At 41.8% G+C, this 23488-nt stretch overlaps 1 protein-coding gene across 2 annotated transcripts in view; it reads left to right on the top strand.

The window, feature by feature from the left end:
• Positions 1 to 23488, top strand: part of GSPT1 (G1 to S phase transition 1) — a 59609-nt gene that overhangs the window by 3442 nt on the left and 32679 nt on the right. The window contains exons 2-4 of one of the 2 annotated variants that reach the window (XM_068244701.1): positions 9008 to 9055; positions 10507 to 10548; positions 21290 to 21511. In XM_068244701.1, the coding sequence (XP_068100802.1) occupies positions 9008 to 9055; positions 10507 to 10548; positions 21290 to 21511 (312 nt within the window). Of the gene's footprint in view, positions 1 to 9007; positions 9056 to 10506; positions 10549 to 21286; positions 21512 to 23488 lie in introns of both variants that reach the window. The other variant, XM_068244700.1, reaches the window with a different exon arrangement.

Raw genomic sequence — 23488 nt, 5'->3', positions numbered from 1 at the left:
TCACCGTTTAATTTTATTAGGAGTCTGTGCATTTTTGTATGACTCCAGGTACCCAAAATTGCTTCGACTTGAACTCCACAGCCCTGCATGTCTAGAGATGGCTAAGGAGCTCCGTGTTCTCCCCACAGATTTATTCCAGCTGGTTGGCATGAAAAAGTAGCCTGGTGGGGCGAGATTAGAGCATGTAGGGCTGGCACTTCTCTGCACAAGTCTGCTTACAGCAGAGAAGGTGGTGAGCCAATGACAGCCGGGTGCTCACCAAAACTAGCTGGGTGGAGCACTCTGCTAAAAGCTTGGGGAGAACACTGGAGCTGTTGCTTGAGGAAGATTAAAAGATTATGGCAGCATACATCTTAAATGTGTATGTAGCTTTAGAGACCACCTATTGTTTTAGACAATCGTGGCCATTTCCACTACACACGGTGCAATCATCGCATTGCACCGCATTTAAACTGCAGCACCCTTTAGTCAATGGAACAGTTTCCATTGATGCGAATTACCCGAAGTGATGTGTATCGGGGGGGATTATGGATAGCATGCTGCAGATTTCCACAGCACGCATCTGAGTCCCCATTGCCGCTAACAGGAAGCTGCGTGACGTCGCATCCGGTTGTTCAAACGACCACCAGAAGTACCTGCGGGGGGATGCGAGGCAATTAGGCGATTGCTTTGGATCCAGAACCCGAGTGGAAACGGGCCCTTAGATCTGTGCTTGGCGTGGGAGAGGACTCTATGCTTTTCTGAACAGATTTGCTCTGGAGATCGATCTTTTGGCTACATCTGGTGCCAGTCTATAAAGGACGTACACAACTAGTTTAAAGTTGGCTGAAGCAACCGATAACGACCGGCATGTGTACAGTAGGTGAACTAACTCTACCAAGTGATAGCTGATAACTTTGTTCCTACCTGCCGCGTGATGTCATTGCAACATAATGCATCTGTACAGCCTTGGCCCAATGATGTCGCCTGTTGGGCCCCCGACCCCTGTTGGGCGACATCAATCCAGCCTGTCATGCTAGGTACAAACGATACCAATTTCTGACAGATTTACTGTCAGATTCACTATTTCCAACAGGTCTGATTTGATTTCCAATCAATTTTCTGATAGATTTTCTGTTCACTTCTATGGAAAATCGATCGAAAATCAAGTCAGACATGTTGGACCTAGTCGATCTGACAGTAAATCTGTCAGAAAATTGTATCATGTGTACCTAGCATTAGAACCTTAAAGGAAACCTGAGATAAAATGTACTTAAGCATTTATACTTACCTGGGGCATTCTTCAGCCCCCTTTAGGCCATAGGCACCCTCGCCGTCCTCCCCGGCTGCTCTAGTCATCGGCTGGCTGTACTACTACACAGATGCACAGCACTCCAGGCGATGGGAGTGTGGCTTGGCTGCACATGCGCAGTACACCATGACTGAGCCGACTGAAGGGAAAGACTGTGCCGGCCAGCGGATGTTTGGAGTAGCCAGAGAAAATGCCTCATGATCCAGCGGCCTAATGGGTGCTGAAGGAAGCCTTAGGTAAGTATAAATGCTTTAGTAAATGTAATCTCGGTACATTTTAAGTGTATGGGCACCTTAATGACATATACAAACTGGGGGTAAGGCCTCGTTCACATCATTTAGCGCAGATGGCTGTGCGATTGGAACGCAACGCGTCCGCACGCCATCTGCGCTCCTCTGCGCTGCGATTCCCAAAAATGCGTGCAGCACGCGATAGCGCAAATCGCGCTGCTACGCAGCGCATATGATGGGAACGGTAGAAGGGCTGTCTATGCCCTTCTACCGTTCTTGCGTCGCACACTATACGCGCTGCCAAAATGCGGACGGCAGCGCGTATAGTCTGAACGAGGCCTAAGGCGCACAGATTACTAGTAGACGGCTCCTCTAAAATGTAAAATTAACCTTTTCACCTCCCCCAGCATGAGTATCTACCTCCCTGTATTTACACAAATATAAACAAATACAAACACTTGGTTCTGTTTCTATTTTTAGAACACACTAACTCTATTTCCATCTTGTGGCCAAAAAGTAAAACCACATCCAAATACCCTATTATACACCTTCCCATAGAAAAATGAAATACATTTTCATTATTTTTAAAAACCCTTCGAGGTGAAATGGTTAAATATATTGGCCTTTTAGAAAACAAAATTGGAATCGCTGGGCTAGCTTGAGCAACTGAGATTTTGATTCCCTGTTGGGTTTGTGTGCCACGTTAAAATGACAACAGCAAGCTGTAATTACCATCCAAAAGATGATTACATAATTCAGAAAACAAAGTTCAGCTCCAGCCAAAAATCTTTAGATAGAAACCGCTCAGAAAGGGCTTAGAGCAGGGCGGGATAAATTCTGGGAGCCAGATAGCCAATGCATCTTAGCTTGCAACAAACTTTTTTTTTTTTTTTAAGTTTTTGTTGCGACGCTTATGACCATCCTTTTAAAAAGGACATATCGTATCAGAATTTAATAAATTATTCAGGATACCAATTTTCACCTTACATATCCTTGTATGTTTCAGAAATTCTTCTTATATTCTATATATTGCTGTATGTCTGTATGCAACCCCATTCTTCCAGTGATGTTTAGCCTAGGCCAGGGCTGGGCATACTGCGGGCTGTATCCAGCCTGTTGGTGTTTTGAATCTGGCCTGCCAAAAAGTGCTGGATTCCTTTCCTCCCTCCCTGTAAAGTTGCTTGCGATGCATAATAAGTTTAACTCACCCGACTGCACTTTCCAGCGTCGGTATCCATGGCCGCCCACAAGCAGCATCATGTGACCTACCATCAGTACATACCAGCATGTCAACATGATGCCGATGTGGCCATTGTGATCGCCACTTAAAGAGACACTGAAGCGAAAAAAAAATGATATAGTAAATTGGTTGTGTACTATGAATAATTACTAGATTAGCAGCAAAGAAAATATTTTCATACTATTATTTTCAGGTATATAGTGTTTTTTTCTAACATTGCATCATTCTATAATATGTGCAGATTACACACCACTCAGCATTCAAAATGAGTCTTTCAGAGCAGTCTGTGAAGTAATGACCTCTCCTCTAGCAGAGGAAAAGTAAATAGTCCAGGAACAGTTCAGATAATAAGTCAGATAACAGCCCTCTCCAGGACTAACTTAGTCAGAGAGCTTAATGGCTTTTTTGCATAGAGATAGTTTCTCAACTCTTCCTGTACTGGAAACAATTAGACTGATGTATCTGATCTTAATGTTTTATTTCTTAGCTGTGCTACACATACAAATCATATCATTTTTTTTTCCGCTTCAGTGTCTCTTTAGGGCTGGTTCAGACGGACGTTTGGAGGCGTCGCGTTCGTTGGCGTCGCGGCGGCAATGCGTTCGGGCTTTCAGCAGCGTTCACATTGCGTTCAGATGCGGTCGCGTTTTTTTTCCCCTAGGGGGACGTAACCCGTCGCGGTTAACCGCCCCTGGAAGCAACATGTAGCTTCCAGGGGCTCCTTGAACGCCAGTGAAAATCGGGACCCGAACGCCGCGTTCGTGCAAACGCGCGTAAAAGCTTGGTACAAACACTCCCATTCACTTGAATGGGAGCGTTTAACGCCAAGCCCCGAACGCTGGCAGTAAACGCTCTGCAAGCGTCCGTCTGAACCAGCCCTTAAAGGGACCCAGAGACGAATGGTCTATAAAAAAATGAGAAAAGATGTTATACATACCTGGGGCTTCCTCCAGCCCCATAAGCCTGGATCGCTCCCACGCCGCCGTCCTCTGCTGCCTCTATCGCCGGTACCGGGTCCCGTCACTTCCGGGGGACTCTGCCAATAGTACGCAAGCGCAGGGACTCACTACATATCTTTACGCATGCGCCTGCGCAGTTCGGAGGGAGCGCACTGTGCTTGCGTCGACTGGCCGAAATGACGGAACCCGGTACCGGCGGATAGAGGCAGCGGAGGACTGCGGCGTGGGAGCGATCCAGGCTGATGGGGCTGGAGGAAGCCCCAGGTAGGTATAACATCTTTTTTCTGTCTCTGGTTCTCTTTAAAGAGAGCCTGAACTGAAAATAAAGTCAAAATAACCCTACACAGGTCATGCTTACCTCCTGTGTAGTCCACTCCTCAATCTTTCTCCTCTCCTGCGTCCCATTTGTCCACTGTGATCAATGGAATTCTCCGCCCTCCCATTTTAAAAATGGTCATTACCCCATAACTGCTTCCTGGTCAGCACACTGTTAAACTGTTATATCGCCCACTTGAGCCATAGGGAGACATGGACATTACCTTCCACATTAAGTTGTAACTGACAACTGATATATAACTGACAGCAACTGGTATATTTCAGTTCTGACAAAATATTGTCAGAACTGAAATGGATCACTGTAAGAAGAAAATGGTGAGCGTTTTGAGTTTTTAAATCTGCTGCTAATGTTACCCTATGTGTCTGTGCACACTGGAGCAATGAGGTTTTGTAAAAAACAACCCATAGCATTACATTGGGAAGAGCTTTTGAAACCTCTAAAAGCTCTTCCCAATGTAATGCTATGGGTTTTTTTTAGAAAACCTCATTGCTCCAGTGTGCACAGACACATAGGATAACATTAGCAGCAGATTTAAAAACTCAAAATGCTCAGAAAAACTCCTCTGGTGTGCACCAGGCCTCAGACTCTTCAGTTTATGAAACCTCCGACTCCAGTTACCCAAAATTACTCTGATTCCTTGGCTCCGACTCCTGAGTCTAATTTTTACAAAGGCTATGGATTTGGTTAAAATAATAATCCGACGACTCAGTTTATTGAAATCGCCGACTCCAGGTACCCAGAATTGCTCCGACGTCTCGACTCCTCGGTTCCTGCGAACTTGAAGGGTGTGGGGGGTGATTTCACTTGTCAGCAGTAAAAATAGCAGCACCTATTCTGCTTTATGGAGAGAAAGGATGGAGTTATGTGGGAGTGGTACGGGAGGGTAGAAGATGATGCTCGTTTGTTTTAGTGATAGGTCATGATGGCTCCCTATACAGTGTTTTGTCATCTGTACAGCCGCTAGATTTTTAAATGATAAAAATCAAGTGTACCTTAAATCTATTGGCTTTATTTTATCTTGTGTGCTCTCAAATATTTCATGCCCGTTCACACCTGTGTACACAGTTCGATGTTAGATCCAATTATGTTTTTGAGCAATGGAGTTAGGTGGCTCCAGTGAATTGAATTGGATGTCCCATTCAGTGCAAGTGTATGGGGCGTGCTTGAAAATGAGCCTTTTTTTTACAAGGTGCTGTATCCCACAGCAGGTGCTGGGAACCTGTGAAGAAGCTATGTAAACAGACCCTAAGGATAGTGTAAGCATCTTTACCTATTGGAATGTTATTGGGCACATCACATGAGTACAGTCTGTTTTGCTAGTCGTGGACATGTTAGTGACCTCTGCATAGAGGTACAATGAAACGGATTTAATGAGATCAGCTGATCGCACTTTAACTAGCTTGGGACCACTAATAGTTAAAGCCACACCACACTTGTGGCTGCCTAAGCCCGATGCAGCGTAGTTTAAACGCTGGTGGCTCCGGAGCATGGGATAACGCGTCCCCAGAGTTCCATACCTTGGTCAGGAGCCATTTTCATTTGCTCCTGAAAGGAAAAAGGGACCTGAGAATGTGGTCTGAAACAAGTAAGGGCCTGAGCCCACTAACGAAGTTGTACGCAGTTGTCTGCTTTTCAGCAACACATCAATGTTACAGATGCTGAAAAGCGGACACAGCTGCGTTAGTGGGCTTAGGGCCTGTACACACTGAAAATTGCAAACGCAGTGCAATGCAATTGCGTTATTCTTAATCTTCTAACCATTTTTGTGCGCTTACTATGTACTTGTGATTTTGCAGAGGCTATCTTTTCCTGGTTTCCTGATTATTTTCCTAAAAAACACACCAGTGTGTACAGGTCATCATGATTTCTCAAGACCTTGCGATTTTTAACACCGTAACACAATTACTGATATAAGATACATAATAGGATTGTTTTTTACCTATCCCGCTGTCTGGGATCTACTCTCTCATCTGCCCCCCCCCCCCCCCCTGTTGCTGTGACTCCCCTTCAAACCAGTAGGAATATACTATTGAAAAGGCAGAGGAAGGTCACATTACCCTTGTGTTTGGGTTAACAGGGGTATTTTGGAAGTATGAACAATTTACTATTCTGAAGTAAAGAGACAGCCCATGTGCAAATCATTTTAGAACGTGCTCATACACTTTAGGGCCTACTTCAATTGGTGTGAAATCCACAGTTTCTCTGCATGCGATTCACCTATTCCATCAATACGCATGCTGTCCGATTTGCATGTTTACTGCAGCATGCATCCGAATCCCTATAGCTGTACCTGGCACAGCTACAGGGATTACAGTGCCTTTGTGGGTCCCCCAAGATGCACGCAAGGGACACCATTCTTGTGAATAGAACTAAAGAGGTCTGCTGGGAAAAGATTAGGTTGAATAGAGAAGGCCTAGCTAAGACAGTAAATTTGCATAAGAGATAGCGAGATGTTGCTTCAAAGGTAGCTCTTATCTCAAGCTTTCTTCTGGGGGTTGTGAAGTAGTTTTGTACTGCACTGGAATGCAAGGACAGGGAATTTTTTTTTTTTTTGTACTTCTTGCGCATAAGCAGCCCCGAGATGTTCTGATTATTTTCTTTGGTAGGGATACCGAGCACCCCAAATTACCCGCACTTACTATGAAAAGGAATTTGAGTAACCTGCAGTAAATGAGCTCCCATCAGGTGTGAGTTCAACACATTGGAACTGGCTAGTTTGTATAGTTTCTATAATTCATGCTCATGATAAATAGCAAAATTGGATTGACATATGAAAGCCTGGGCACTCGAATAAATAACCACTTTTTTATACCATGTTTTATATTGATCAGGCTTCTGTTTTTTGATATGGTGAACTGCGTGGGGAGGGGGGACGACGACACTAACTAAAGAGGGAAGTCTCTGCGATAGTCCAGAGGCTTCTCATCTTGTGGTAATGTAACGCTATGTGGCTGTCACTTGAGTGAAGTGATATTTTTCTTTTCTTCTCCTTTCAGTCAGCACCAGGTTTGGTCAATGAGATGCAAATAATTCCGAGTTGATGCAGTCTTATGCACATTTATGCAACTGTAAAATGGACCAATTGAAACCTGACAAAGTGGAATTCAATTGGCCCATTCTCAAGTTGCATACTCCTGCGTGAAATCTTTGCAATTTATTGACCATGCCTATTCTGCGCTGATCATTTTGCTATGTACACACAATACCATTTTCTGCCAGTTACCTGCCAGTTGGATTTTTTTTTTCCCAACATGTCTGATCTGAATTTCGATCGATTTTTCAAACTACAGTGGGATGTGAAAGTTAGGGCAACTTTGTTAATTGTCATGATTTTCCTGTATAAATCATTGGTTGTTAGAATAAAAATGTCAGTTAAATATATAATATAGGAGACGCACACAGTGATATTTGAGAAGGGAAATTAAGTTTATTGAATTTACAGAAAGTGTGCAATAATTGTTTAAATAAAATAGACAGGTGCATACATTTGGGCACTGTTGTCATTTTGATTCCAAAACCTTTAGAACTAATTATTGGAACTCAAATTGGCTTGGTAAGCTCAGTGACCCCTGACCTACATACACAGGTGGATCCAATTATGAGAGTATTTAAGGGGGTAAATTGTAAGTTCCCCTACTTTTTTTTTTTTTTTTTTTTTAATTTTCTCTGAAGAGTAGCAACGTGGGGGTCTCAAAACTCCTCAAATGACCTGAAGACAAAGATTGTTCACCATCATGGTTTAGGGGAAGGATACAGAAATCTATCTCAAGAGATTTCAGCTTTCTGTTTCCACAGTTAGGCACTGTGCGTTGTTAAACCATTCAACACACTTTACACAAGGAGATGCTGTATGTGAGAGTGATGCAGAGGAAACCTTTTCTCCGCCTACAACACAAACTGAGCCGCTTGAGGTATGCTAAAGCATATTTGGACAAGCCAGCTTCATTTTGGAATAAGGTGCTGTGGATTGATGAAACTAAAATTGAGTTATTTGGGCATAACAGGGGGCGTTATGCATGGAGGAAAAACACAACATTCCATCAAACACCTGCTACCTACAGTAAAATGTGGTGGTTTCATCATGCTGTGGGGGCAGTGCAGGGATTGGGAATCTTGTCAGTTGAGGGATGCATGGCTTCCACTCAGTATCAGCAGATTCTGGTGACCAATGTCCAGGAATCAGTGACAAAGCTGAAGCTTGCATCTTTCAACAAGACAACGATCCTAAACACTGCTCAAAATCCACTAAGGTGTTCATGCAGAGGAACAAGTACAATGTTCTGGAATGGCCATCTCAGTCTCCAGACCTGAATATAATTGAAAATCTGTGGTGTGAGTTAGAGAGCTGTCCATGCTCTGAAGCCATCAAACCTGAATGAACTAGAGATGTTTTGTAAAGAGGAATGGTCCAAAATACCTTCAACCAGAATCAAGGCTCTCATTGGAACTTACAGGAATCGTTTAGAGGCTGTAATTTCTGCAAAAGGATCTATTAAATATTGATTTAATTTCTTTTTTGTGGTGGCTTAATCCTGCCTAATTTTGTTATAACAATTATTGCACACTTTCTGTAAATCCAGTAAACTTCATTTCACTCCTCAAATATCAGTGTGTCTCCTACGTGTATATTTAACTGACATTTTTTTTTTATCGTAACAACCAACGATTTATACAGGAAAATCATGGCAATTAACAAGGTTGCCCAAACTTTTGCATCCCACTGTATTTCCATAGAAGTGAATGGAAATTGATTGGAAAGATGATAGACATTCAGATCGGACATGTTCGGAATAATCGATCTGGCAGGTACATCTACCAGAAAATTGTATCGTGTGTATCTAGCATTTAATGCAATTAGCATTTTACATTGGGATTGTGCCTAGCTTATTTACTTCTGGCTTACACCTCTGCCTAGTCCCATCTAATTTGTTTTTTCCTTTAATGCTCCAGATACCACAGACAATTCTGCACAAGAAGAGAAGTCCCAGTCTTCAGAAGGTATTTTTCTTCTTAATACAGAACTTACTGCTCTTAGTTCAGTACACAAACTCAATGCTACCATGTACTTTCATTCATTTTGCTTCATTCCCAAATATGCCTTCTGGCCTTCATACTATGTACATACATATATACTGCGCATATCATACTACATTATTTTTTTTATTTATTGAAAACCTGATTGTTTAGAGAAATTTATGTTGACAGATACTCCCACCTTTGCTTCGTTGTCAGTAGTACTTAGTGTGTTGAAGAGTTGTTACTAAGCAGAACCTTTCCAGGCTGGAATCTGCAACCTAAGCTATGCACAGGGAAGAAAAACTGTTGTGTAGTATTTGGCAGACAATACTGCATGGGTCTTTTCATTGGAGTATAGGGCTAGCTATTACCAATAAAGGAAGATTGTACCTTTTTGAATAGAACCATTTAGACAACTGGAGTAAATCCAGTAACTTTATCTTTGCTGCCCTTTGTATTTTTCATACTTGCTGTGTAGTCAGTTTTCAATACCAATTGATACTTTATGGATCACCAAGGTCTTTGTGTGGTTGTGCACAAAGGATGTATAGTGTTACAATCCGTATTCAAAATCTGATAACTGACATTTTAGTTGTTGCACACGCTGACCGGCAATTCAAACTGACCAATCAGAAACGACCGATTATTTTGTTAAATATGCTGGTAAATGTCGATTTCATCTTGCGTGAGTGAGCAAATTCCATGTATAATGAGATGGCAGGAGAAAACTTGGGAAATCGCTTGGAGTGATTACCTCATCGCTCAGGCTAGAGCCTGACTGTGTGTACCAGCCCTAATTGGGTGTGATTAGGAATACTTGCAAAGGTGGGTCACAACCAAGTGACCACTGTATGCTCAGATGAAGATATTAAACTGGTTTCTCTTCACCTAGTACGAGACTAAAAAACCAGTAGCAATAGCTACTCCGAGAATAGAACTCATATTATGTAGATAACATTTTATGAAGGCACCATTAACTAGTTTTGTGGGCGTACCCACGTCACTTCTAGTGTCTACTGGACACATGAATTGCTAAAGGATTGCATTACAAAGTGGTTATGATCACAAAACACCTTGATGGTGGATTGATAAAACTGGTTTTATTATTGCTCCTACTTTTAAGCAGGTAAGTTATCCCACTCTGTTCTTCATAATCTCCACTCTTAATCTCTGTGCTCCATAGGAGGGATTCTTTTAGTCCCCTATTAATAATAATAATAATAATAATAATAATAATAATAATAATAATAATAATAATAATAATAATAATAAAAAAATGTTTGTGGTTCTGGGTCACTAAGTTAATTGGGTATTCTAAGGCTTGAAACTAGTTAGACGTTGTGTTATAGACCCAAAACATTAGTTCAAATGCACGTATATATTTGCATATGTGCCAACGTACAACAGATAATCAGTGTTTTGATTACTTGCAGGTTCCAACGCAGTTGTTGGCATGGAGATTTCTGAACCTGTTGGTGAGTGCAAATCGAAGCCTTTTTTGTTGTTGGATGTGAAGGTTGTTGCTTGTTTCAAAATATATAGCCCCTATTTACATATCTGTTGACAGTGTAATCAGTCAAAGGCTCACTGCTTCATCCATCTGCCCCACTCCCCACTGTCTCCTAACCTAGTGTGTCCTCCCACTACCCTTTAAAGAGAACCCGAGGTGGGATTTTATAATGCTAGTGGGGCACAGAGGCTGGTTGTGCACACTAACACCAGCCTCTGTTGCCCCATGGTGTGCCACCAAGACCCCCCTGCGCGCCGCTATACCCCCCCCCCCCCCCCCGCAGTGCTGGCGACACCAGCACAATGTTTACCTAAGCCTGTCTGTTAGCGCCGCTCCCCCACCTCCGTATCGGCGCTACCCGCCCGTGTCCCTTCCCTCCCGCTGATTGGAGGGAAGTTACGTGGGCGGGTAGCGCCGATACGGAGGAGGCGGGGAGCAGCGCTAACAGACAGGCTTAGGTAAACATTGTGCTGGCGACACGCTGCGTGTCGCCAGCACTGCAGGGGGTATAGCGGCGCGCAGGGGGATCTTGGAGGCACACCATGGGGCAACAGAGGCTTGGGTTAGTGTGCACAACCAGCCTCTGTGCCACACTAGCATTATAAAATCCCACCTCGGGTTCTCTTTAAATTGTAAGCTCGCAAGGGCAGGATCAGCCTCCTAATGTTTACTGTTTTTGTTGCAATACTTTTGCTGCTTGAGACTGCTCTACATTTATTTATTTTTTTGGGTTATACCTATGTTCCCCCTGTCGTCTTATTGTGCATTGTAAAGCACTGCGGAATATGCTGGCGCTATATAAATAAAAAATAAGTTTACAGCTGTGCTAGGAATATAGCTTGTAGCAGTCAGCAGTTATGCATAAAAATGTCATTACTGGTTGAGTGCCATCACTAGCACTGCTGTCTGGCTGTTAGGTTGCCTTCTTTGTTTACTTTGTGGTACTGTGGACTGTAGTCCCATCTAGACATAAGCCAGGGAGTATGAAATTCTGTTTCACCTGCGGCAAAACGGAACCTGAGTGTTAGTAGGAATGGGAGCCTGACAAAGTGTTAACTCGTGACGACACATTCTCTCTTACTCACACTTACAGATGCACAGTAGAACTTTGGGAAGGTGGAGTCCCATGCGCCACATCAGTAAGGTGGCGACACAGGATAGCCAACACTCACAGCCTGCCCAGCACCCAACAACATTTAGGGTGAATCTGAATTTAATACTCACCAGCTCATCCTTCGTCCCTCCTCCCATGCCATGGCAACAGGATGCCAACATGTCTGTATGGTACTCAGGAGTAAACTGTCACAAGAAGGCAACAGTTGGGCTACAGTGGCGTTTCCACTCTACTCGGCATGCGTCTTGTGAGATGTGATGCTGTCCAGCGTCTCGCAGCCGAATTACTCTAGCCACACTATGCATGGCTATGGGATTTGGACGGTTGATGCGAGAATATACTGCAGGCCATCACACACTTGAATTGGTAAGCACCATCTCATAAATCCACAAAATTGTAGGGTTTAGCACATAAATATCAGAAAATAAATAAGAAAGCCTAATAAATCACCCAGAATGTGCCGAATGGTGGGAAAAAAACTACAGCAGTTGGGGAAAAAGACCACCTCAATAAACCTCACCAAACTGATATAGGCCAAAGGTTTTTTTTTGGCCTATATCAGTTTATTGAGGTGGTCTTTTTCCCAACTGTAATATACTGCAGGCAATCAGGTTTCCCCCCCCCCCCCCCCCAGTCCACGAATTTGGATGCTACTTGACGTTAATAGGCTGCCAAATCCCATCCAAATTCATGGGAGGGGAATCTGTTCCGGATGTATGTGCCTTCATTGAAAGTATAGGCTTTGTCTGAGCTTACAGACACAAGTTGGTGAAAAGTGAAATGTTAGTAACGCTCAGAAATATTTAGGTACATAATGTATGTGTATGTGTATGTGTATATATGTATGTATATTATATTCTTTAAAATGTTTTAGAGAAACAACTGTTTATGGTGACCGTGTGTTGTCTGAAGATACACTCAATGCTGATGGGATATATTTGACATGTCTTTTTACTTTCTAAATCTATTTTTCATAATCTTCAGCTGTGCTAAAGGCTTTATGAATGTTCAGCTATATCTGTGAATGTTATTCATAGGGCTTTTATGTGTGCCAGCTCGTATTAAAGGTTTATAGGTCTTTTAACAGGTTATTGCTTTGTAGGCATATTTATATGGAAGTTCTTTTTTTTAAAAAACTGTATGCAACTGATTTGTTCATTACTTCAAAGTCGTCTTGGTTTCAAAATAATGCTTTGTGCTGTGGTGAGATATGTATTCAAAGCATATTCACAAAGTGTTGATAATAGACTTTTTTCAACTTTGGTCTAAGGGAACCTTTTTAGTGCAGTGGATTGATTAGACTTCTTATAAGCAACAATGTAAATATATTTCCTAGACTAAATTTACCTCTATACCTGGGCATTGCATATTTTTTTTTTAAGGTGGACAGTGATGCATTGCACATATAGGGTAGGGTGGTGGTCATGTAGTGTTTACATTAGAATCTCAATTATCTGTCAAATACTTGAGCAGTGCCTGCAGTTCTCTCCAGTGTCACAATTCTCTCCCTACTGATGGGTGCCTGGACTACACTGTCTCCACCAATTGCTCCCACCTGCATTGGTACAAGTAGTAGTAGAAAGACTTAATGCAGTCGGGGAATTTATTTCCTGACCTGAAAGTGTGCATCATAAAATGGAGATGCACTAAGATTATTACAATCGGAGCAAGACGGCGACAAGCCCCCATTGTAAGAAAACCTGGTTCTTTTCCGTTAGCCAGGCACAACCCCTAGGTGGCGAGAAACTCCAGCGATCACTGGCAGCAGTTACATGTTTCCCTACTATCCATGGCGGCCTGGAGGGGGAATAGAAATTAACGCCACCTAGTGGTTGCGCCCGGCTAACGGAATAGTACCGAAAACCTTTCCCAGAGGCATCTAATATGACACCTCTTTCCTATATCAGCAGTGTGTAATATGTTGGTGCTTTAGCGCATTTTATTTATTGCATTTATACACTAGCCCCAAATTAGTAAAAAAAACAAACAAACCTCTTAACTCCGTTTTTTTTTTTTTTGTTTGTTCGTTTATGAAAAACCTGCATCTTATAGAACCCGACCTAGAAAAACTATTAGTCAAAGATAACCTAATTGAACACAAAATGCAGTTTTAAATGAGTGTTTTTATTTAGTGAGGAAAAAAACTCCAAATCTACATGGCCTTGTGTGAAAAAGTGATTGTCCCCCTTGTTAAAAAATAACTGTGGTTTATCATACCTTGAGTTCAATTTCTGTAGTCACCCCCAGGCCTGATTACTGCCACACCCGTTTCAATCAAGAAATCGCTTAAATAGGAACTATCTGACGCAGAGAAGTAGACCAAAAGCTCCTCAAGGTAGACCATGCCAAGATCCAAAGAAATTCAGGAACAAATGAGAACAAAAGTAATTGAGATCTATCAGTCTGGTAAAGGTTATAAAGCCATTTCTAAAGCTTTGGGACTCCAGCGAACCACAGTGAGAGCAATTATCCACAAATGGCAAAAACATGGAACAGTGATGAACCTTCCCAGGAGTGGCCAGCCGACCAAAATTACCCCAAGAGCGCAGAGAAAACTCATCTGAGAGGCCACAAAAGACCCCAAGACAACATCTAAAGAACTGCAGGCCTCACTTGCCTCAATTAAGGTCAGTGTTCACGACTCCACCATAAGAAAGAGACTGGGCAAAAACGGCCTGCATGGAAGATATCCAAGGCGCAAACCACTTCTAAGCAAAAAGAACATTAAGGCTCGTCTCAATTTTGCTAAAAAAAATCTCAATGATTGGCAAGACTTTTGGGAAAATACCTTGTGGACTGACGAGACAAAAGTTGAACTTTTTGGAAGGTGCGTGTCCCGTTACATCTGGCGTAGAAGTAACACAGCATTTCAGCAAAAGAACATCATACCAACAGTAAAATATGGTGTTGGTAGTGTGATGGTCTGGGGTTGTTTTTGCTGCTTCAGGACCTGGAAGGCTTGCTGTGATGGATGGAACCATGAATTCTACTGTCTACCAAAAAATCCTGAAGGAGAATGTTCGGCCATCTGTTAGTCAACTCAAGCTGAGGCGATCTTGGGTGCTGCAGCAGGAAAATGACCCAAAACACACCAGCAAATCCACCTATGAATGGCTGAAGAAAAACAAAATGAAGACTTTGGAGTGGCCTAGTCAAAGTCCTGACCTGAATCCTATTGAGATGTTGTGGCATGACCTTTAAAAAGGTGGTTCATGCTAGAAAACCCTCAAAGCTGAATTACAACAATTCTGCAAAGATGAGTGGGCCAAAATTCCAATTGATTGCAGTTATTGCTGCTAAGGGTGGCCCAACCAGTTATTAGGTTCAGGGGGCAATTTTTCACACAGGGCCATGTAGGTTTTGAGGGTTTTTTTCTCACTAAATAATAAAAACCATAATTTAAAACTGCATTTTGTGTTCAATTATGTTATCTTTGACAAATAGTTAACGGTTTTTGATGAGCAGAAACATTGAAGTGTGAAAAACATGCAAAAGAATAAGAAATCAGGAAGGGGGCAAAAAGTTTTTCTCATCACTGTTGATCAAATTGCACAAAATTAGGGTGTCTAGGATATGATAGAGATACAACTGAGTGGCCCATGTATACTAGGTTAAGATTCTTCCCTCGTCTGAGAGGATAAATGCCTCCCACCTCAGCCAAGTCTGGTGTCCAAACTTTTTTTTTTAATACAGCATTCAGCTCATACAGCCAATCTTGGACAGTAGGAGCGGTTGTAGGTTTCCAGAATTTAGGGATATTAAGCCATGCGGAAGTGAGGTTGTGACGCAACAATTTCTTATACAAAGTAAAACCTTCGATTGAGAATAACTTGGTTTAAGAGCGCTCTGCAATGCAAGCAAAAATGTTTGTGAAATGTATTTAATATATAAACAATGTCTTGATATACAAGCAAAATAAAGTACAGGTAGTCCCCGGTTAACGAATGAGATGGGGACTGTAGGTTCATTCTTAACCTGAATCTGTTAAGTCGGAACATTATGCCATCTCCGTCCCCTGTACCTCCTCTGTGCCTCCAGTGTCCACCTCTGTGTCACCTCTGCCCTCTGTACCTGCTTATACAAGTCCAATTTAAAAAATATTTTTTGACGTGTTCCCATGGAAACAGAGAATCCATACCGTTCGTATCGGCGGGTCGTTCGTAAGTCGGGGACTTCCTGTAGACATGCGTCACAACTGAGCTGATAGTTCTCCCTTTGGCATTGCAGGGTTGTACTTAATTGTACTTAATCGGAGTATAGAGGCTGTGCAAAGTTACATTTCCTTTAAATCCTCAAAAGTGACTGTTGGATATTTTCCTTGTTAACCCATTCGCGTTCCGTCGTTTTCACGTGAGAAATGTTCACCTCCCATTCATTAGCCTATAACTTTATCACTACTTATCACAATTAACTGATCTATATCTTGTTTTTTCCGCCACCAATTAGGCTTTGTTTGGGGGGTACATTTTGCTAAGAGCCACTTTACTGTAAACGCATTTTAACAGGAAGAATAAGAAAAAAATGGAAAAATTCATTATTTCTCAGTTTTCAGCCATTATAGTTTTAAAATAATACATGCCTCCATAATTAAAACTCACGTATTGTATTTGCCCATATGTCCCGGTTATTACACCGTTAAAATTATGTCCCTATCACAATGTATGGCGACAATATTTTATTTGGAAATAAAGGTGCATTTTTTTTCCATTTTGCATCTATCACTATTTACAAGTTTAAAATAAAAAAATATATAGAAATATTTCATCCTTACATTGATATTTAAAAAGTTTAGACCCTTAGGTAAATATTTACACTTTTTTTTTTTTTTTTTTTTTTTTTATTGTAAACATTTTATTTGGGTAGTTTTGGGAGGATGGGAGGTAAACAATAGATTTATAATGTAAATGTGTGTTAATTTTTATTTATTCTTACTTTCAGTTGTAGTATTTTTGGCCACAAGATGGCGGCCATGAGTTTGTTTACATGACGTCACTCTAAGCGTAGCACACGCTTAGAGTGACGCATCGGGGAGGGAACAGCCAGAAAAAGCACAGCTTCCGAGAGAAGCTGTCGCTTTTTCAGCGGGGGAGAGGAATCCGTGATCGGGCACCATAGCCCAATACATTGATTCCGTGGCTACCGAATCCGCGGCCGGGAGTGCGCGTGCACACGTGCGATTGGCCACGGGAGCGCGCATGGTTCCTGGACGTAGTTTCTACGTCCAGGAACCAAAATGGGTTAAATGCACGCATACATCTACACACTAGGTTGGGACGAGCCAACAGATGGCAATGATTGTTAGTTATAGTGAAAGTCTTGTTCACATTTTTATTTTATACTATTCTCCTATAACTGTTTTTTTGGGATTGTGGAACAAATCCATTAATCCTTATGGGGAAATTCGCTTTGAAATGAGTGCTTTGGATTAGAGGCATTTTTTACTGGAACAAATTTATGCTTGCAAACCAAGGTTCCACTGTAAGTCTTTTTGAGGTAGGGTATAGTGAGCAATAACACATACACCTATTTACTCTCTGGCATCCCATACCAATTGGATGATATTTTATACGCATTCTCCTCGTACTGACAGTGAGCATTTGCGTATAGAAACTAAGCACTTGGACCACTCTGACCTCCAGCCTATTCTGCCATTCAGACATAAATTTTGTTTTCCCATCACATAAATGAGGAAGAAGTAAGGAATACAGACATATCTTATGGCGGATGACCGCAGCAGACTTCTTCCACCTCAGTCTCCTGTCAAATTAAGAACTCCTGGTCCACCACGGATTTAAAAAAAAAAAAAAAAAAGGTTGGAGATGACTCGCTCAAACTGGACACGAGGAGTAACGTGTATGCTATCTATTAGGGAAGTCAGAGGAACTGGCCGACCATTCTGCCAAACCTGTTTTAATTTTAGGGTACGTGAATTGGTGAATTTAGTACATAAGAAACCTGCATACCTCTTTAAGAATGGAGATAAAGATTCTTATTCTTTAATTCCTACATTTAGTAATTGGACTGATCAAAATAATGATCTACTGACCCAATTCACATAAAATTGGCCCCAACTTAGAATTAACATCTTATTGCCCACCTTGATTCAAGAACTAAAGTTACATTTTGAAATGGTGCTCTGTTTTATAACAAGCCTATGTTGATCTTGTATTCTCTGCTTGTTTCCCAAGTTTGAACAAGGGTAGCTTGTACTGCCAGCCAGCACTGTGTCAACAAGTCATTTTTCCCAATCAGAGCATGACAAATGTATTGCACGCAAAGGTTGCCTATGTTGTATGAAGTTATCCAGAATTTGACATGGAAGCCGCTGGAAAGACAATTTTAGAGAATACATTTTCAGCTTAATTGACATTTTTAAATACAGATTTAAAATGATTTTTCACTGCCCTGTCAAAACTTCATGGAGGTGTTTTGTAAGTTTGTGCTCAAATGATTGGCTGAGTTTCTACTTAAAGGTCAAGTTCAGTATTTTTTTATGCATTTAATACAATGGCTATTATGGATTAAAAGTGCTATAACAAATATTGCAGTGTTTTTTCAAAATAAAGGGCAAAAACCGGCGTTGTACCTATTCATAGATCTAGAGACACCCTCCATTTCCGTGGTCATGTTTCCCTAGTAAAACTAACAGCTACAATAGGCTTTAAAGTCAGCAGGGAGGCCTGGCCCAGCTGATGTAGGCAGGGCTGTGCAGTCTGTATAAAAAAAAAAAATCCAGACTCCGACTCCTCAGTTTAGGATTCCTCCGACTCTTCTAATTTGCATATTACGATCTTGTATCTTGTTTGAAAGTATGTAGTAACAAAAAATTTGTCTAACTGCCTAAGCTTAGGAATTTTAAAAGACCACTGAAGAGAGGATATGTAGACTGCCATATTTATTCCTTTAGTCATAGACTAAAACTAGTCCTTGGTAAGAGTACTTGTAAAAGATACAGACCGGAACAAAGAACATCTATCAGGTCCTAGGCAATGTAACTGTGGGTACATGGAAGAATGATGTGCAGGTACTCTGCAGGGGAATGAGGCGATTCTTCCTCTATTACACATTCTGAACCAGGTTTATGGGTGATAAACACCTGTGTTCAATGTGCACAACATTCTCAGTGGATTCCCTGTGGCTCTGTGGGGAGTGCATATGTAGAGTATAGTACTACTGTGTAACAAAGTAAACCTGAGACAGATGAAATAAATTTTTTTTTTTTGTTACATACCTGGGGCTTCCTCCAGCCCCCTTCAGGCTAATCAGTCCCTCACTGTCCTCCGCCATCTGTATCTTCTGCTGAGTCCAGGTACTTGAGCCAGTCTGGCGTAGTGCGCATGCACACACTCCGCCACTGTGAGCGTACTACACTTGTGCAGCACTATTGCGCCGGTGCAGACTGCTCCTGGCTGTAGGAGCGGCACGCAGCCGGACTATGCTGACTGGCTGAATTACCGGGACTCCTAGCAAAAGATCCAGGTGGTGGTGGAGGACGGCGAGCAACTGATGGGGCTGGAGGAAGCCCCAGATATGTATAAAACTTTTCTTTTTATCCGTCTCGGGTACCCTTTAATACGTAGTCCCCAAACCAAATTTTAACACATCAAATGATTTGATTTCCTGAACAAAGAGTGCATATATTTGCATAAATCAGCGTCAACGCAGAATTATTTCCATCTCATTGACCATCTCTATTAGTGACACGGCTACACATCAGGCTTTATTCTTACAGCATAGATGTTATTTAGTATATATGAGATTCCTGTGTACACATCGTATATACAGTCACAATCAGATATGTATATTTGACTTTAAAAAATACTGGGACTGCTTTATTGAAGCAGTACAGGTAACTATTTATTTTTTGATTGGTTTATTTCATTTTTGTGGACTAAGCACAGCTATGTATGTATAAATTTATGATGACTGTTATGTGTTATCATATTTTCTATTTTAATTAGTTTAAATTCATTAGGAGTCGGTGCATTTTTTTTCCAACTCCAGGAACCCAAAATTGCTCTGACTTCAGCCCTGGATGTAGGCATAACATTATTCTCAGCTCTGAATGCCCACCTTACTAAAATGGGAGTGCTAATGGGGAGTGAGGGGCAGGTGCTGGGAATACACGTTACGTTTTTTGCAGAGAATCGTTCGGATAGATGCCTTCGATGATAACATTCCGACATGTCCAATTCTCCGCTCGATTTCTTATAGAAGTGAATGGAAAAAAGATGTGCAGAAGAGAATCAAATGGCGCGGAGAATCGAACGCGAAAAACGTAACGTGTATTCCCAGCATAAGCCATTGAAGTGGAGGCAAGTAATAAGTTGAAGATCAAGCTATTCTCCTTTTTGTATATAATTTCCCCCCCCCCCCCCCCCCCCCCCCTCACCAAACTTTGTGGTTAGTGATGGTCATGTCTAGGAGAGCCAGGGCTGTGGAGTCGGTACAAAAATCTTCCAACTCCGACTCCTCAGTTTATGAATCCCATTCGGGTACCCAAAATGGCTCAGACTCCTCGACTCCTACTCCTTAGTCTAATACTTACCAGGGCTGTGGATTTTGTACAAAAATCATCCGACTCCTCAGTTTATGAAATCACTAACTTCAACTCTGGGTACCCAAAATTCCTCTGACTCAACTGCGACTCCACAGCCCTGAGGAGAACTATTGGAGAAGCATGTGATTTGTTTTATTAGCTGTTAGATTTGCAAAGCTCTGATTTGCTGTCACATCCATGCTTTCCTGCACATGGTCATGACCAGCAAATCGGAGACTTGCACATTTATTACATAACCAAACTGATCACCTGCTTCTCCATGATTTCTCCTAGACATGACCATCACTGTTGTTGCTATACAAACTCTGTCCTCATGTATAACCTTACCCAGATCTTTTGTGATCTCTGCTTCATCCGACTCCTCAGTTTGATACCTCCGACTCGAGATACCCCAAAATTACTGACTCTTCATCTGACTACACATCCCTGAATGGAGGGATGACAATTTTCGTTCAGTTTTGTTAGGAAAATTGCATATTTTAATCAGGTTATACTGGTTTGTGCACATCCTTAAAGGAAATCCTGAGACGAATATAAAACATTTATACTTACTTGGGGCTTCCTTCAGGCCGTGTGCACCCTTGCTCTCTGGGCCGCTCCGGTTGTCCGCTAGCAGTCCCGGTAGTTCTCAGTCGCGCTCCTTTGTGAGCTGCTCACGCTGCAGTACCTGGACAACCGGAGCGGCCAAGAAAGATGACAAGGGAGCCTGCGGCATGAAGGTTGCAAAAGAAAGCCTCAGGTAAGTACCGTATATGTTTTGCATCCAATTGATTGGGGTACACTTTAATTATTCAAGAGGGATACATATTGCTAACTATTAAAATTGGGAGGTCTGTTTGAGCATACATTTTGGCTGGATAAAATCTTTGGTAATTCATCTCATGTTTGTTGTTCTACCTTGGTGCTCATTATTAGAAAACTTAGAAATAATCCACTAATTTATAAAGTTAAAAAAATTCTAGGGTTATGTAAAATGGAAGTGTTGTGTACCCAGCTCTGCTGTTATCTTACATATTCTGTCACTTACAGTAGAAAATGGAGAGACAGAGATGTCTCCAGAAGAGTCCTGGGACCATAAAGATGAGCCAAGTGAAGCAGAACCAGGAGGCGGCTTCTCGGGGGATGGAGGACCTGCTGAAGAGATGGCCCAGGAAATGGAGGATGAAGAGGAGATAACAGTGCCCAAACCTGTTGTTATACCTCCAGATGCTCCCAAAAAAGAACATGTTAATGTGGTATTCATCGGGCATGTAGGTATGTCATCTTGTTGACACGACCTTTCCTTCATGAAACGCCAATATTTCTTAAAGTAGATGTCTAGCTAAGGCTTTTTGTGTTAGGTCTTTACTACTTCAGAGTACCCCCTGTTCTAATAACATCAGTGCACAAAGTGAAGTAAATTCAAAAATAGTGCATTGTCAACAAAAACAGGAGCTATAGGGAGCAGATGGGCAGTGGGGATACTTATTCTGGTGTCACCCAGAATTTTGCTCTCTACAGAAGACAGCCCATCTCAAATTGTCTCTGATGTAGCAAATAAGTGGAAGCCTTCGTAGTAGGGACAGACAACCTGTTCCCTGCTTAGTGGAGGATGAAGACCATACATAATTTTTTGCCTTGTACCCCTTTTTTTTTTTTTTTTTTGCACCAAGCTTGTGGTACTGTATCTAAGCCTCACAAAGGTCTCATAAAATCTCCTTAGGCCGTGTCACATGAGACTTAAGTTACACTAACGTATAAGATGCTTAGCAGCTACAACTGTTATCCAAACCGATTCCTAATTTCTATGGCATACTTAAGCCCCTTCCCCACATTCCTGCTGTGGGCAACACAGGTGGCCGGCACAACGCACAGCACTTGTATTGCTATGTGCTTTCTGTTTATGCAGGTCTGACTTGAATTTATTATGGGTTGTGATTTCCATTTATTAGGAGATATGGAAAATGCAATGTTTGTGTATTTTCGTCGGCAACCATGCATTGCGATTCTGTGGTGAATTGAAATGCTTGGATGGAAACATCACAGTGCAGTCTATGCAGTTCTAATGTCCCTGCAGATCCCATCACTGTGCATTGCCCAAAACCTTTCTGAAACTGCAAATGTGGGGAAAGTGCCTATAGCAGCTGATTGCTGGTACTCTAGTGTGTCTTAAGGTGCCCATACACTCGTCAGATTAGCAGCAGATAGATAAGAAATGCATCTGATGATCTATCTGATGTGTTTTTAGAACATTTTTTTACCAGGCTAGAATTCCAACAGATTCGATCTGATGGCATTTTTTTTGCCATCAGATTTCCATTAGGGCCAATGCAAAATGATAAGCAATCTCATCAGATCGACCTAGATTTTCCACCCTGCCATGGAAATCCATCGAAATCGGCCGTCGATCGGCCAACCGATTTGCAATCGATCGATTTTGATCGATCGGTCGGCCACAAAATCTGCTGAGGCTAGATTCACAGTGGGCCGTTGCGTTTTGATGCCACGTTAAAGTCGCCCCACAAGCTTACAACGCAATGCGCCCAAAAAGTGGCAACGCAGCGTTACCGTCACATACAGCAGATACAGTAAAAAATACAGGCAATGAAAAGTATGCTTCCAAGTCATTACTGAGCATGTGCAAACAGTCCAACGCAGCTAATAACGTGTATAACGCACTGCATGCAGTACTTTTACTTAACGTGCAGCGTTAGTCACTAACGCAACATGTGCACTGTGAATGGGGCATTGATTTTTCATTGCAGTGAGTTATTCTGCGTTAAATGCTGTTTTAACGTGCGACTTTAACGTCCCACTGTGAAATTAGCCTGAGTGTATGGGCCTCTTAAGTTGGATAACTGTAACTGTGATTGAGTGTCTTCTGTGACGTGGTGTTATGGAGATTGCTAAATAACAATCCAATTAAAGCTTCTGACCAAACTTAGTTTTGATTTGTTAGCCCCCAAAAGGATTTTGACTTGTGTTCCTGTTGGGTAAATTTCTCCATTTGTAATTTTACAAGAACAGACTGCAGTATCCTCTCTTCCTTTTACTATCCTATCATTTATTACTGTCTGTTGCTATTGAAATCAAGTTCGAGCTATGCTTCCAGTAAGATAAAGTATATATGTAGAACATCCTATTCAAGAAAACTTGTAACCAAAAACCCTCTTTCGGGATATAGTTCAAAAAGTCTTCCACACTCCTTCCATTACTGGGAATTTAAAAACCTAAATCCATTTATTTAATCAT

This window comes from Hyperolius riggenbachi, chromosome 7 (genome assembly GCF_040937935.1).
Source record: "Hyperolius riggenbachi isolate aHypRig1 chromosome 7, aHypRig1.pri, whole genome shotgun sequence".
Lineage (NCBI taxonomy): Eukaryota > Metazoa > Chordata > Amphibia > Anura > Hyperoliidae > Hyperolius > Hyperolius riggenbachi.
The sequence above is the reverse complement of the archived record's forward strand: the minus strand, read 5'-3'. Positions and strand labels throughout refer to the sequence as shown.